This window comes from Schistocerca serialis, chromosome 4, assembly GCF_023864345.2.
Source record: "Schistocerca serialis cubense isolate TAMUIC-IGC-003099 chromosome 4, iqSchSeri2.2, whole genome shotgun sequence".
In the NCBI taxonomy this organism is placed as follows: domain Eukaryota; kingdom Metazoa; phylum Arthropoda; class Insecta; order Orthoptera; family Acrididae; genus Schistocerca; species Schistocerca serialis.
In genome coordinates, this window is record NC_064641.1 from 883,399,133 (window position 1) to 883,411,787 (window position 12,655).

Consider the following 12,655-nt stretch of genomic DNA (forward strand, 5'->3'; position numbering starts at 1 on the left):
TTCTTCTGTAGCACCACATTTCGAAAGCTTCTATTCTCTTCTTGTCCAAACTATTTATTGTCCATGTTTCACTTCCATACATGGCTACACTCCATACAAATACTTTCGAAAACTACTTCCTGACAAATCTATACTCGATGTTAACAAATTTCTCTTCTTCAGAAACGCTTTCCTTGCCATTGCCAGTCTACATTTTATATCCTCTCTACTTCGACCATCATCAGTTATTTTGCTCCCCAAATAGCAAAACTCCTTTACTACTTTAAGCGTCTCATTTCCTAATCTAATTCCCTCAGCATCACCCGACTTAATTGTACTACATTCCATTATCCTCGTTTTGCTTTTGTTGATGTTCATCTTATATACTCCTCTCAAGACACTGTCCATTCCATTCAACTGCTCTTCCAAGTCCTTAGCTGTCTCTGACAGAATTACAATGTCATCATTTCTTCTCCATGGATTTTAATACCTACTCCGAATTTTTCTTTTGTTTCCTTTACGAGAGGTTGTAACAATAGAAAATTGTACAGAAATGCAGGAGGATCTGCAACGAACTGACGCATGGTGCAGGGAATCGCAATTGAATCTCAATGTAGAAAAGTGTAATGTGCTGCGAATACATAGAAAGAAAGATTTTAGAATATAGCAGGTCAGCAACTGGAAGCAGTTAATTCCATAAATTATCTGGAAGTACGCATTAGGAGTGATTTAAAATGGAATGATCATATAAAGTTGATCGTTGGTAAAGCAGATGCCAGACTGAGATTCAGTGGAAGAATCCTAAGTAAATGCAATCCGAAAACAAAGGAAGCAGGTTACAGTACACTTGTTCGCCCACTGCTTCAATATTGCTCACCAGTGTGGGATCCGTTCCAGATAGGGTTGATAGAAGAGATAGAGAAGATCCAACTGAGAGCAGCGCGCTTCGTTACAGGATCATTTAGTAAGCGCGAAAGCGTTACGGAGATGATAGATAAACTCCTGTGGAAGACTCTGCAGGAGAGACGCTCAGTAGCTCGGTACGGGCTTTTGTTGAAGTTTCGATAACATATCTTCACCGAGGAGTCAAGCAGTATATTGCTCCCTCCTACGTATATCTCGCGAAGAGACCATGAGGATAAAATCAGAGAGATTAGAGCCCACACAGAGGCATATCGACAATCTTTCATTCCACGAACAATACGAGACTGGAATAGAAGGGACAACCGATAGAAATACTCAAAGTACCATCCGCCACACACAGTCAGGTGACTTTCGGAGTATGGATGTACATGTAGATAACTCTATATATATCTACTATCCCCCAGGTGGCGTATGCCGTCATCGGATAAAAATCGACGCCGTCTTTCCAGGCGTATGAAGTTTCTTTCCGATAGTGTGACTTATGCTCAGCTTGCAGTCAAGAGAAGACCGAGAATGTTCCGCGAAAAACGATTCCTGTTGTCACTCGCAGACGATTTATAAGATATACCAGTTACTCCAGACTGGATGCCAAAATAAATATTATCAGCCTCAAATAGATTTCTACGATTGCAAGCAACATCACGTGACTCATCTCAGTTCCCAAAAGAGTAACGGTGCTACCAAAAGCTGATTCTACCTATAAACAGGTTCGTGGTTATCACCCTGCTCGATATGTACAGAAGACCTCAATATACTATTCAATCACAACTAAGAAACCTTTAATTCTCAGTTACGAAATAAAGGCAAAACTTCACGGTGGTGTTAAGCTGTGCTAAACACACTGTAGTATAGTATGGTTTTAGGGAAAGCAGGTGTGTTCGAGAAGCAATTCTAGCTCTGCGAGTAGTAACAGAGGACATATTTAGAAAAAAACAAGGAAGATGAGAGAGTTTTGGTTATTTGGAATACGGTAAAATATTTTCCGTTTTTAGGCAGTTTGGTATCAACTACGATGATAAAAGGGTAAGACATTCTCTTTGTGCTAAGTAGACTGCATTAGTTAGCATTAAAGGAATGTCCAAAGCGGTTGGAACTGTGACGGTTTTAAAAGCAGAGCAGGGTCGCTCTTTCACCCTACTGATACTTACTTCGAGATCGTCCTTTACTTCTTTTACAGCTGCTTCCATGTAGGATAATGAAAATGAACACGAATTGAGTCAGCTGGACCTACCGATAACAAACAGACCCGAACTTTTCGACTCTGTAAGCGCAGAACAGGGAATCAGTGATCATAAGGCCGTCGCAGCATCCCTGAATATGGAAGTAAATAGGAATATAAAAAAAGGGAGGAAGGCTTATCTGTTTAGCAAGAGTAATAGGAGGCAGATTTCAGACTACCAAACAGATCAAAACAAAAATTTCTATTCCGACACTGACAATGTTGAGTGTTTATGGAAAAGTTAAAGGCAATCGTAAAATGCGTTTTAGACAGGTACGTGCCGAGCACAACTGTGAGGGACGAGAAAAACCCACCGTGGTTCAACAACAAAGTTAGGAAACTACTGCGAAAGCACAGAGAGCTTCACTGCAAATTTAAACGCAGCCAAAATCTCTCAGACAAACAGAAGCTAAACGATGTCAAAGTTAGCGTAAGGAGGGCTGTGTATGAAGCGTTCTGTGAATTCGTAAGTAAAATTCTATGTACCGACTTAACAGAAAATCTTAGGAAGTTCTGGTCTTGCGTCAAATCAGTAAGTGGATCGGAATGGCATTGAAACAGAGGATGACACGCTTAAAGCTAAAATACTAAGCACCTTTTTCCAAAGCTGTTTCACAGAGGAAGACCGCACTTCAGTGGCATTGAAACAGAGGATGACACGCTTAAAGCTAAAATACTAAGCACCTTTTTCCAAAGCTGTTTCACAGAGGAAGACCGCACTTCAGTTCCTTCTCTAAATCCTCGCACGAACGAAAAAATGGCTGACATCGAAATAAGTGTCCAAGGAATAGAAAAGCAACTGAAATCACTCAACAGAGGAAAGTCCACTGTACCTGGCGGGATACCAATCCGATTCTACGCAGAGTACGCGAAAGAACTTGCCCCCTCCCCACCCCCCCCCCCTTCTAACAGCCGTGTACCGCAAGTCTCTAGAGGAACGGAAGGTTCCAAATAATTGGAAAGAGCACAGGTAGTTCTAGTTTTCAAGAAGGGTCGTCGAGCAGATGCGCAAAACTATAGGCTTATATCTCTGACATCGATCTGTTGTAGAATTTTAGAACATGTTTTTTGCTCGCGTATCATGTAATTTCTGGAAACCCAGAATCTACTCTGTGGGAATCAACATGGATTCTGGAAACAGCGATCGTGTGAGACCCAACTCGCTTTACCCAGAATCTACTCTGTGGGAATCAACATGGATTCTGGAAACAGCGATCGTGTGAGACCCAACTCGCTTTATTTGTTCATGAGACCCAGAAAATACACAACTGGCCATAAAAATTGCTACACCAAGAAGAAATGCAGATGATAAACGGGTATTCATTGGACAAATATATTATACTAGAAATGACATGTGATTACATTTTCACGCAATTTGGATGCATAGATCCTGAGAAATCAGTACCCAGAACAACCACCTCTGGCCGTAATAACGGCCTTGATACGCCTGGGCATTGAGCCAAACAGAGCTTGGATGGCATGTACAGGTACAGCAGCATGCAGCTTCAACACTATACCACAGTTCATCAAGAGTAGTGACTGGCTTATTGTGACGAGCCAGTTGCTCGGCCACCATTGACCAGACGTTTTCAATTGGTGAGAGATCTGGAAAATGTGCCGTGTCATCCTCAGTGGAGGATGCGGATAGGAGGGGCTTGGGGTCAGCACACCGCTCTCCCGGTCGTTATGATTGTATTGTTGAGCGAAGCCGCTACTATTCGGTCGAGTAGCTCCGCAATTGGCATCACGAGGCTGAGCACCCGGGAAAATGGCGACAACGCATGGCGGCCGGGATGGTCACCCATCCAACTGCCGACCACGTCCGACAACGCTTAACTTCGGTTATCTCACGGGAACCGGTGTATCCACTGCGGCAAGGCCGTTGCACTGACCCTTAACATGGCAAATGTAATGTATTGCGAATACATAGAAGGATTCTTTATTGTATGATTATGTGATAGCAGAACAAACACTGGTAGCAGTTACTTCTGTAAAATATCTGGGAGTATGCGTACGGAACGATTTGAAGTGGAATGATCATATAAAATTAATTGTTGGTAAGGCAGGTGCCAGGTTGGTATTCATTGGGAGAGTCCTTAGAAAATGTAGTCCATCAACAAAGGAGGTGGCTTACAAGACACTCGTTCGACCTATACTTGAGTATTGCTCATCGGTGTGGGATCCGCACCAGGTCAGGTTGACAGAGGAGATAGAGAAGATACAAAGAAGAGCGGTGCGTTTCGTCACAGGGTTATTTGGTAAGCGTGATAGCGTCACGGAGATGTTTAGCAAACACAAGTGGCAGACTCTGCAAGAGAGGCGCTCTGCATCGCGGTGTAGCTTGCTGTCCAGATTTCGAGAGGGTGCGTTTCTGGATGAGGTATCGAATATATTGCTTCCCCCCACTTATACCTCTCGAGAAGATCACGAATGTAAAATCAGAGATATTAGAGCGCACACGGAGGCTTTGCGACAGTCGTTCTTCCCGCGAACCATACGCGACTGGAACAGGAAAGGGAGGTAATGACAGTGGCACGTGAAGTGCCCTCCGCCACACACCGTTGGGTGGCTTGCGGAGTATAAATGTAGATGTAGAATAATTCAGTACCAGGACTCTTCTACGAGCATTTTGCTCTATACGAGACACCATGTCACGAGACTCTGAGGGTGTTGAATCTTTTCTGTGTGCTCTTCTTTTTTTTTACGCTTACATTACAGAAATTTAATGTTCGTTCTTTTGTATAGTATGAGCAATTACGTATCAGACGAGAAACTTAAAAAAAAGTTAAATTCATGATAAGATGTACGAATAAGACATCTTTTGAGTAATGACTGTGAACTACCAACTTGACTCACCCCGAAGAATATAATGGTATAATTGAGTCTGTTACCTCTTCAACTGCCATTCAGGTTATTGCCTTGGCCGTAATAAATTTCGCTCTGAATATCATTTTTGGGCAAGTATAAGCGTGGATTAAAAACAACGCAGATATTTCTAAATTTTCACAATTACTTCTCTGTTTTTTCACTAGTGTAGTATTGCATAATTAATCAACAAGGGACAATATGAACTTCACAGAATGAGAGTAATATTGCCCGAAGGCGGAAGGAAGGAAGGAAGAAAGGAAGATTATGGATTAAAGTCCCGTCGACGACGACGTCATTAGAGGCGGAGCAGCATTCTCTGTGGACCACGCTGTAACTTATCTTCGGCGCCAGACAAACTGTTGGTCCGATCTTTGGAGATGTCTTCTCGTTACATCAACCAATAACAGACGTCCTCTTTACCAGCGGCCTCTTCGCGTTCTCCTATGTGCCTCTGTTACCTTTCGTTTTCTTTGGCGTCAGGTTAGTCGTTCGAGACAGCTTCTAACTCTTCCACAGTGGAACTCTATTTTGTAAAATATTCACAAAGTTAATTACAGGCAATTTCCCTTCTCAATCTAATAGTTCAGTCAAATGAAAGGATTCTATGGCGTTCAGAAAAACTTCTGAACAAATATGATTAATGATGTGAAAGTACGAATACTACTCAATCACAACTAAGAAATCTTTTATTCTTAATTACGAAATAAAGGCCAAACGTTGGTATTAAGTTGTGCTAAACACACTGTAGTAATAGTATGGTTTTAGGGAAAGCAGGTGTGTTCGAGAAGCAATTCTAGCCCTGCGATTAGTGATAGAGGACATATTTAGACAGAAACAAGGATGATGAGAAGGTTTTGGTTATTTGGAATGGGGTAAAATATTTTCCGTTTTTAGGCAGTTTGGTATCAACTACGATGATAAAAGGGTAAGACAGTCTCTTTGTGCTAAGTAGACTGCAGTAGTTAGCATTAAAGTAATGTCCCAAGCGGTTGGAACTATGACGGTTATAAAAGCAGAGCAGGGTCGCTCTTTCACCCTACTGATACTTACTTCGAGATCGTCCTTTACTTCTTTCCTGGCTGCTTCCACATAGGATGATGAAAATGAACACGAATTGAGTCAGCTGCGTAATAAAGCGGAGCGAGTGCTAGGTGACGTACAGAAAATGTACAGACATTAAACGAGAATTGAGGAAACATGTGTGACTCTGATAGACATGCTGGACGGGTAAAAGTTAAACTTGGACAAGAGACACTTGAAAAGATGGTTGAATGTTGCTATCTAAGAAGCATAACAGAAAAAGAAGGAAAATGCTAGACTGGTATAGTAGCAAGAATTGTGCAAGACAGAACGGTTTTCAATAAAAATTAATAACTGCTAACATCCACAACTATAAAGACCAAAGAATACACATCCAGAGCTATGTCTGGACCACTACTCTATAGAGGTGCGAAACTTCAGCAATGAGCCAGACAGAAATGTAACGATTAGAGCGTGTTCTGATATTTGGCCTTAGAGAAGACTGTTAAAAATTAGAATGATTGACCGAGTAAGAAACGCAGACGTACTGCAAGGAGTTAACTGGAAGAAAATGTTAACAAAGAACATGAAAATATGAAGAGGCAGAATTATTCGACAAAAATTACGACCTCAGTCGTTGCCATAAATTGTAGTTGAAGGAACGGAGGAAGGACAGAGTTGCAGGTGGCAGGCCTAGATACGAGAAGATAAGTCAGATGGTGGCAGGATGTGGGATGCATAGAGGATATCTGGCATTCGGCAGGAATGGAAATTCAGCCAGACCAACCTTAAGGCTAACGACCAAAAAAGAACAGCAACGGAATTCGTAAAGAGTGAAGTGGCGAATAATGGGTGAAATGTGTACTTCGATACATTGGGTTGATCCATAAATTCGTGCCGTTTCCCCCTAAGTTTAAAAAACACAACAGAGGCACGTATTAGAGGTCTCAGTAATCAATAATACATTCTCCTTGACTATTTACAACAGTCTGCCAACGCTGGAGTAGCTTTTCGATTCCGCGACTGTAGAAATCACTTGGTTTTTAGGCGAAGAATTTGTCGACCCATGTTCGGAGCGCGTTTTCATCCGGAAAGGACATTCCTTGAAGGTTGTTAGCAAGCGGAAAAGGAGTAAATCTGAAGTCGCAAGATCAGGTGAATAAGATGTGTGTGTGGAATGACTTCGCGACCGAACTCCTGTACAGTGTTTGTCAGTCCAGCAGAACGCGGGTAGGTGTCATCGGCGAGTAGCATCACTTCACGCAGTCTTCTTGGTCGTTGTACTTGGACTGTCTCTGCAAGACATCTCAGTTGTTGGCAATAAATATCTGCACTGACGGTTACACCTCGGGAAAGCATTTCATAGCACAGCACGCCGTCGCTGTTCCACCAGACGCATAACAATATCTTTTGTGAATGCGCGCCGGCCGCTGGTGGCCGAGCGGTTCTGGCGCTACAGACTGGAACCGCGCGACCGCTACGGTCGCAGGTTCGAATCCTGCCTCGGGCATGGATGTGCGTGTTGTCCTTAGGTTAGTTAGGTTTAAGTAGTTCTAAGTTCTAGGGGACTTATGACCTCAGCAGTTGAGTCCCATAGTGCTCAGAGCCATTTGAATCTTTTTTTTTTTTTTTTTTGTGGATGCGCGTAGGTCTGAACCATGCCTTTCTTTTCTTTACGTTAGCACAAAGGCACCATTTTTCGTCACCAGTAACAATACATGATAGGAATGGTCGGCACTCACGAGCCAACTGATGATGGGCAAGCAGAAACGCAAATACGGCCACCCACTGATTTTTGTGATTTTGGCTTAAAGCATGCGGTACCCAAGCACCCGACTTTTGAAGCTTCCTCATTGCATGTAATCTTGGACGATGATGGAATGATCACAGTTCATCACATGCGCCAGTCATCGAGTACACTGATTTGGATCATTGTGGATTAATACGTTTAAATGATGTTCATCAAACCCCAAGGTCTTCCTGAACGTGGAGAGTCGTCAATGTCAAAACGGTCCTCCTTAAAACGATAAAATCATTTTCTTGTCGTGCTCTGTCCAGTGGCATTATCCCCATACACGGCACAAACGTTTCTGGCTGCATCCGCTGCTGCCACTCTTCCACTGAACTCAAACAGAAGAGTACATTGGAATTCTTCCGATTTCTTCGCTTGGCACTGCATTTTCTAGTGTGCACAGGTCCACTCATTATCCCCAAATGACACAATGACGACATGTAAACTCAAATAGCAACAATGAAAGAGAAGTAAGTAATGACAACTGATAAAATGAAGTGGCGTATGGCATCGCTGGCCGGGAGGCCCCATCTGGGGAAGTTCGGTCGCCAAGTGCAAGCCTTATTTCAGAATGCCACATTAGGCGACTTAAGCGCCGGTGATGAGGACGAAATGATGATGAGAACAACACAACACCCGGTCCCCGAGGGGAGAAAATCTGCAACTCGGCCAGGAATCGAACCCGGGCCCGGTTGCATGAGAGGCGAGCACGGTAACACCCAGCTAGCCAGGCTAACGACAATTGATAAATAAGCCCATAGCAACCGGAGTACCAGCGTACAACAAAGAAACGCTATGAACTTACGCACCAATTCAATTCCCTGACACAATTCTATTAAACGATTAAATATATCCATGACGACAGTCACAAAGGTCTCAGCCCGTCTATTCTTGAGCACTTCGTCAGGCCAAGGCCGTTACGAAGTTGGATTAAACAAAACGCTCAACCAACTCTAGTCTTAGATACTACAGAAGAAGCTAAATTACGAGATTACTTTTCCCAGGAAGATTCAAGAAATACGTCCTTGCATCTACGAACACTAGAGAAATTAGCGGTTATACAAATGGCAAAGAAGGGAAAGCAGAAAGGTGGAAGTATATAGAGGGTCGATACTTGGGCAATGTTCTTGAGGACAATATTATAGGAATGGAAGAGAATGTAGATGACGATGAAATAGGAGATATGATACTGCGTGAAGAGTTTGACAGAGCACTGAAAGACCTAAGTCGAAACAAGGCCCCGGGAGTAGACAACATCCCATTAGAACTAATGACAGCCTTGGGAGAGCCAGGCCTAACAAAACTCTACCATCCAGTGAGCAAGATGTATGAAATAGGCGAAATACCCTCAGACTTCAAGAAGAATATAATTATTCCAATCCCAAAGAAAGCAGGTGTTTATATTAAAAAACTAAAAACCCGCCTCGATTACGAAAAAAGCACCTAGTGTTAAGTGTTAACCCCCCTGGCTTTAGGTATAGTTTTTAAGAGTTCCTCCTGTTGTTATAGGTAGCTTGATATATAAGTTTCTTTACTAGCATAAGCAACCGTGTGCGGTTATTTTTAGGTTTCATCTCCTATTTAGCTCGTCTCTTGTTCTGTCCATTTCATTTTTTGATATACGTTGATCCACGGTTGGGAGTATATGGGCTATTTAGCCCCGACCCATGGATAAACTTTCTCGTATTCGTATGCGTATGCGCATGCGCATTCAAGTAACTGCCCTTGTCTTGCGCATGTGCATACATAGCGGTTCAGGCTTGAGTGAGCGACCGTTTGTAGCTGCAGTTTATGGCGGGTCATGGCCCATCGAACATAGGCCGGTGTGAGGTGGATCATAGACCATTAAGTTAAGTAGTGGTTTTGACTTTGTACACATGTACTGTTTGTGTTTTCCTTTCTTTTTCGTTCATAAATGTATAGCTATGGTGTTCTTTTAATCATTGACAAAGGTCTTCTTAGGCACTTGTGGGTTTTATTGTTGTTCTGAAGAAGGTGTACTTATCTACGCCGAAATCTGAGTTAACACTTAACACTAGGTGCTTTTTTCGCAATCGAGGCGGGTTTTTAGTTTTTTAATATATTATCCAACAATTACTGACGCGCTGCGATGTTGAAGGTTCTTAAAGCATGTGTTGACAGATGTGAAAATTACCAAACTATCAGTTTAATAAGCCACGGCTGCAAAATACTAACGCGAATTCCTTACAGACGAATGGAAAAACTGGTAGAAGCCGACCTCGGGGAAGATCAGTTTGGATTCCGTAGAAATGTTGGAACGCGTGAGGCAATACTGACCCTACGACTTATCTTAGAAAATAGATTAAGGAAAGGCAAACCTACATTTCTAGCATTTGTAGACATAGAGAAAGCTTTTGACAATGTTGTGTGGAATACTCATTCAAATTCTAAAGGTGGCAGGGGTAAAATACAGGGAGCGAAAGGCTATTTACAATTTGTACAGAAAGCAGATGGCAGTTATAAGAGTCGAGGGACATGAAAGGGAAGCAGTAGTTGGGAAGGGAGTGAGACAGGGTTGTAGCCTCTTCCCGATGCTATTCAATCTGTATATTGAGCAAGCAGTCAAGGAAACAAAAGAAAAATTCGGAGTAGGAATTAAAATCCGTGGAAAAGAAATAAAAACAGGTTCGCCGATGACATTGTAATTCTGACAGAGACAGCAAAGGACCTGGAAGAGCAGCTGAACGGAATGGACAGTGTCTTGAAAGGAGGATATAAGATGAACATCAACAGAAGCAAAATGAGGCTAATGGGATGTAGTCGAATGAAACCGTGTGATGCTGCGGTAATTAGATTAGGAAATGAGAGGCTTAAAGTAGTAAATGAGTTTTCCTATTTGGGGAGCAAAATAACTGATGGGCGAAGTAGAGAGGATGTATAATGTAGACTGGCAATGGCAAGGAAAGCTATTCTGAAGAAGAGAAATTTGTTAACATTGAGTATAGATTTAAGTGCCAAGAAGTTGTTTCTGAAAGTATTTGTATGGAGTGTAGCCATGTATGGAAGTGAAACATGGACGATAAATAGTTTGGACAAGAAGAGAATAGAAGCTTTCGAAATGTGGTGTTACAGAAGAATGCTGAAGATTAGATGGGTAGATCACATAACTAATGAGGAGGTAATGAACAGAATTGGGGAGGAGAGAAATTTGTGGCACAACTTGGCTAGAAGAAGGGATCACTTGGTAGGACATATTCTGAGGCATCAAGTGATCACCAATTTAGTATTGGAGGGCAACGTGAAGGGTAAAAATCGTAGAGGGAGACCAAGAGATGAATACACTAAACAGATTCAGAAGGATGTAGGTTGCAGTAGGTACTGGGAGATGAAGAAGCTTGCACAGGATAGAGTAGCATGGAGAGCTGCATCAAACCAGTCTCTGGACTGAAGACCACAACAACAAAAAACAAATGGCTACTGATTGCAGTTCTTCCATTGCACCTTTCACTAAAGGAATAGCAAATGGCAACGAACTGCAGGAATGATACTGGCCTGCTGTGTACACCGTATTATTGACATATGTGTGAATATAGAATTATTCGAGCAAATTGCGAAAATCCCGCTGCTTGTGCAATTTCAGTGACCTCTGTTTTCTGGCTTACAGCACATCCCAATGTGCGCGTGTTCATCACTCAGGGTGGTCTGCAGAGCTTTAATGAGGCCGCCTATTACGGAGTTCCTCTACTGGGGATTCCTTTCTTCGGTGACCAGCACCACAACGTGGCGAAAATGGTCGACGCCGGCATCGGCATTGAGCTCAAATTCTGGGACGTCACGAGAGACTCGATTTCGGACGCCATTCGAAGGCTTACTGAGGATAAAAGGTAATGTACAATATGTGAATAAATTAGGAGTAGTTTTAGCAGATTCTTAAGCTCCAGTGAACTGTGTAACTGATGCTTGGGTTCGGAGAATGTGGCTCTGTACACCATATGATTGTGACTTAGGTGTAATTTTTGTTTAGAAATTACGTTCTCTGAACACTATTAAACATTCATTAGTCTTAAGGTATGTAGATAGGGTGAGGAAAAAGTGCTGCCCTTGGAGGTCGGAATGTGATTCCTCATCCAGATTTAAGACAAAGGTTTATCTAGCAAAATCAGATCTGTATGAAAACGGGGAGCTGTCAGCGCTCACACTTCGTGCACCGCATCGGAGTATACGGAGGCCGTAGCAGCTGTCATAGCTCACTGAATAGGCTGCTGGGACATCAAACCCACATGCACCGTCCAGCTATGGTTCGAACCCTTGTCAAGTCGTCTTTATTTTTTTAGACCTTCGTTCCCTAATTCTAGTCGTTTATAAACAGGACATCATTTTGTCATATGATAACAGCCTATCACATAGGCCGGTATTACACTATCAAATTTCTTTGTCAAATATATTTGTCCAATATCTTTGTCAAAGATATGTGATGGTGTAATAGGGAACTTTGTCAAATGTCGTCCAATATTTGATCAAATTTAGGGCCTCACTGCAGATTTGATCAAAGAAGTAGCTTGTCTTGTGTTCACTGCAGTGTGACATGTTACCACATGGAGCGCTAGCATCGCTGCATTCTGTCGCCTGTAGTGTTTTTATAAAAATTGCAGGTAAACACAATTGGTGTGCCCTGACAACTACAAAATTAGTAGAGATTTATGAAGCTGATGAGGCGCTTTACAACGTGAGGCACGCTGAATACAAAAATAGATTACGAAGATTGGAGACCTGACCTAACCCAACCCAACCCTCTCCTGTAGCAAGGAATCGGAGTGTTACAGTGAGCCTGTCTTCTGCAGATGTATCGGTTCTTAAGTGAATATTGTACTTTGTGATATGAGGATACACTT

At 42.5% G+C, this 12,655-nt stretch overlaps 1 protein-coding gene across 1 annotated transcript in view; it reads left to right on the forward strand.

Annotated features, from left to right (window-relative positions):
• The window catches only part of LOC126474828 (UDP-glucosyltransferase 2-like), a 27,909-nt gene extending 16,258 nt beyond the window's left edge, over nt 1–11,651 (forward strand). Inside the window, exon 3 of the mRNA XM_050102303.1 lies at nt 11,428–11,651. Within this exon, the coding sequence (XP_049958260.1) occupies nt 11,428–11,651 (224 nt within the window). The remainder of the gene's footprint in view (nt 1–11,427) is intronic.
• Nucleotides 11,652–12,655: the final 1,004 nt, after the last annotated feature.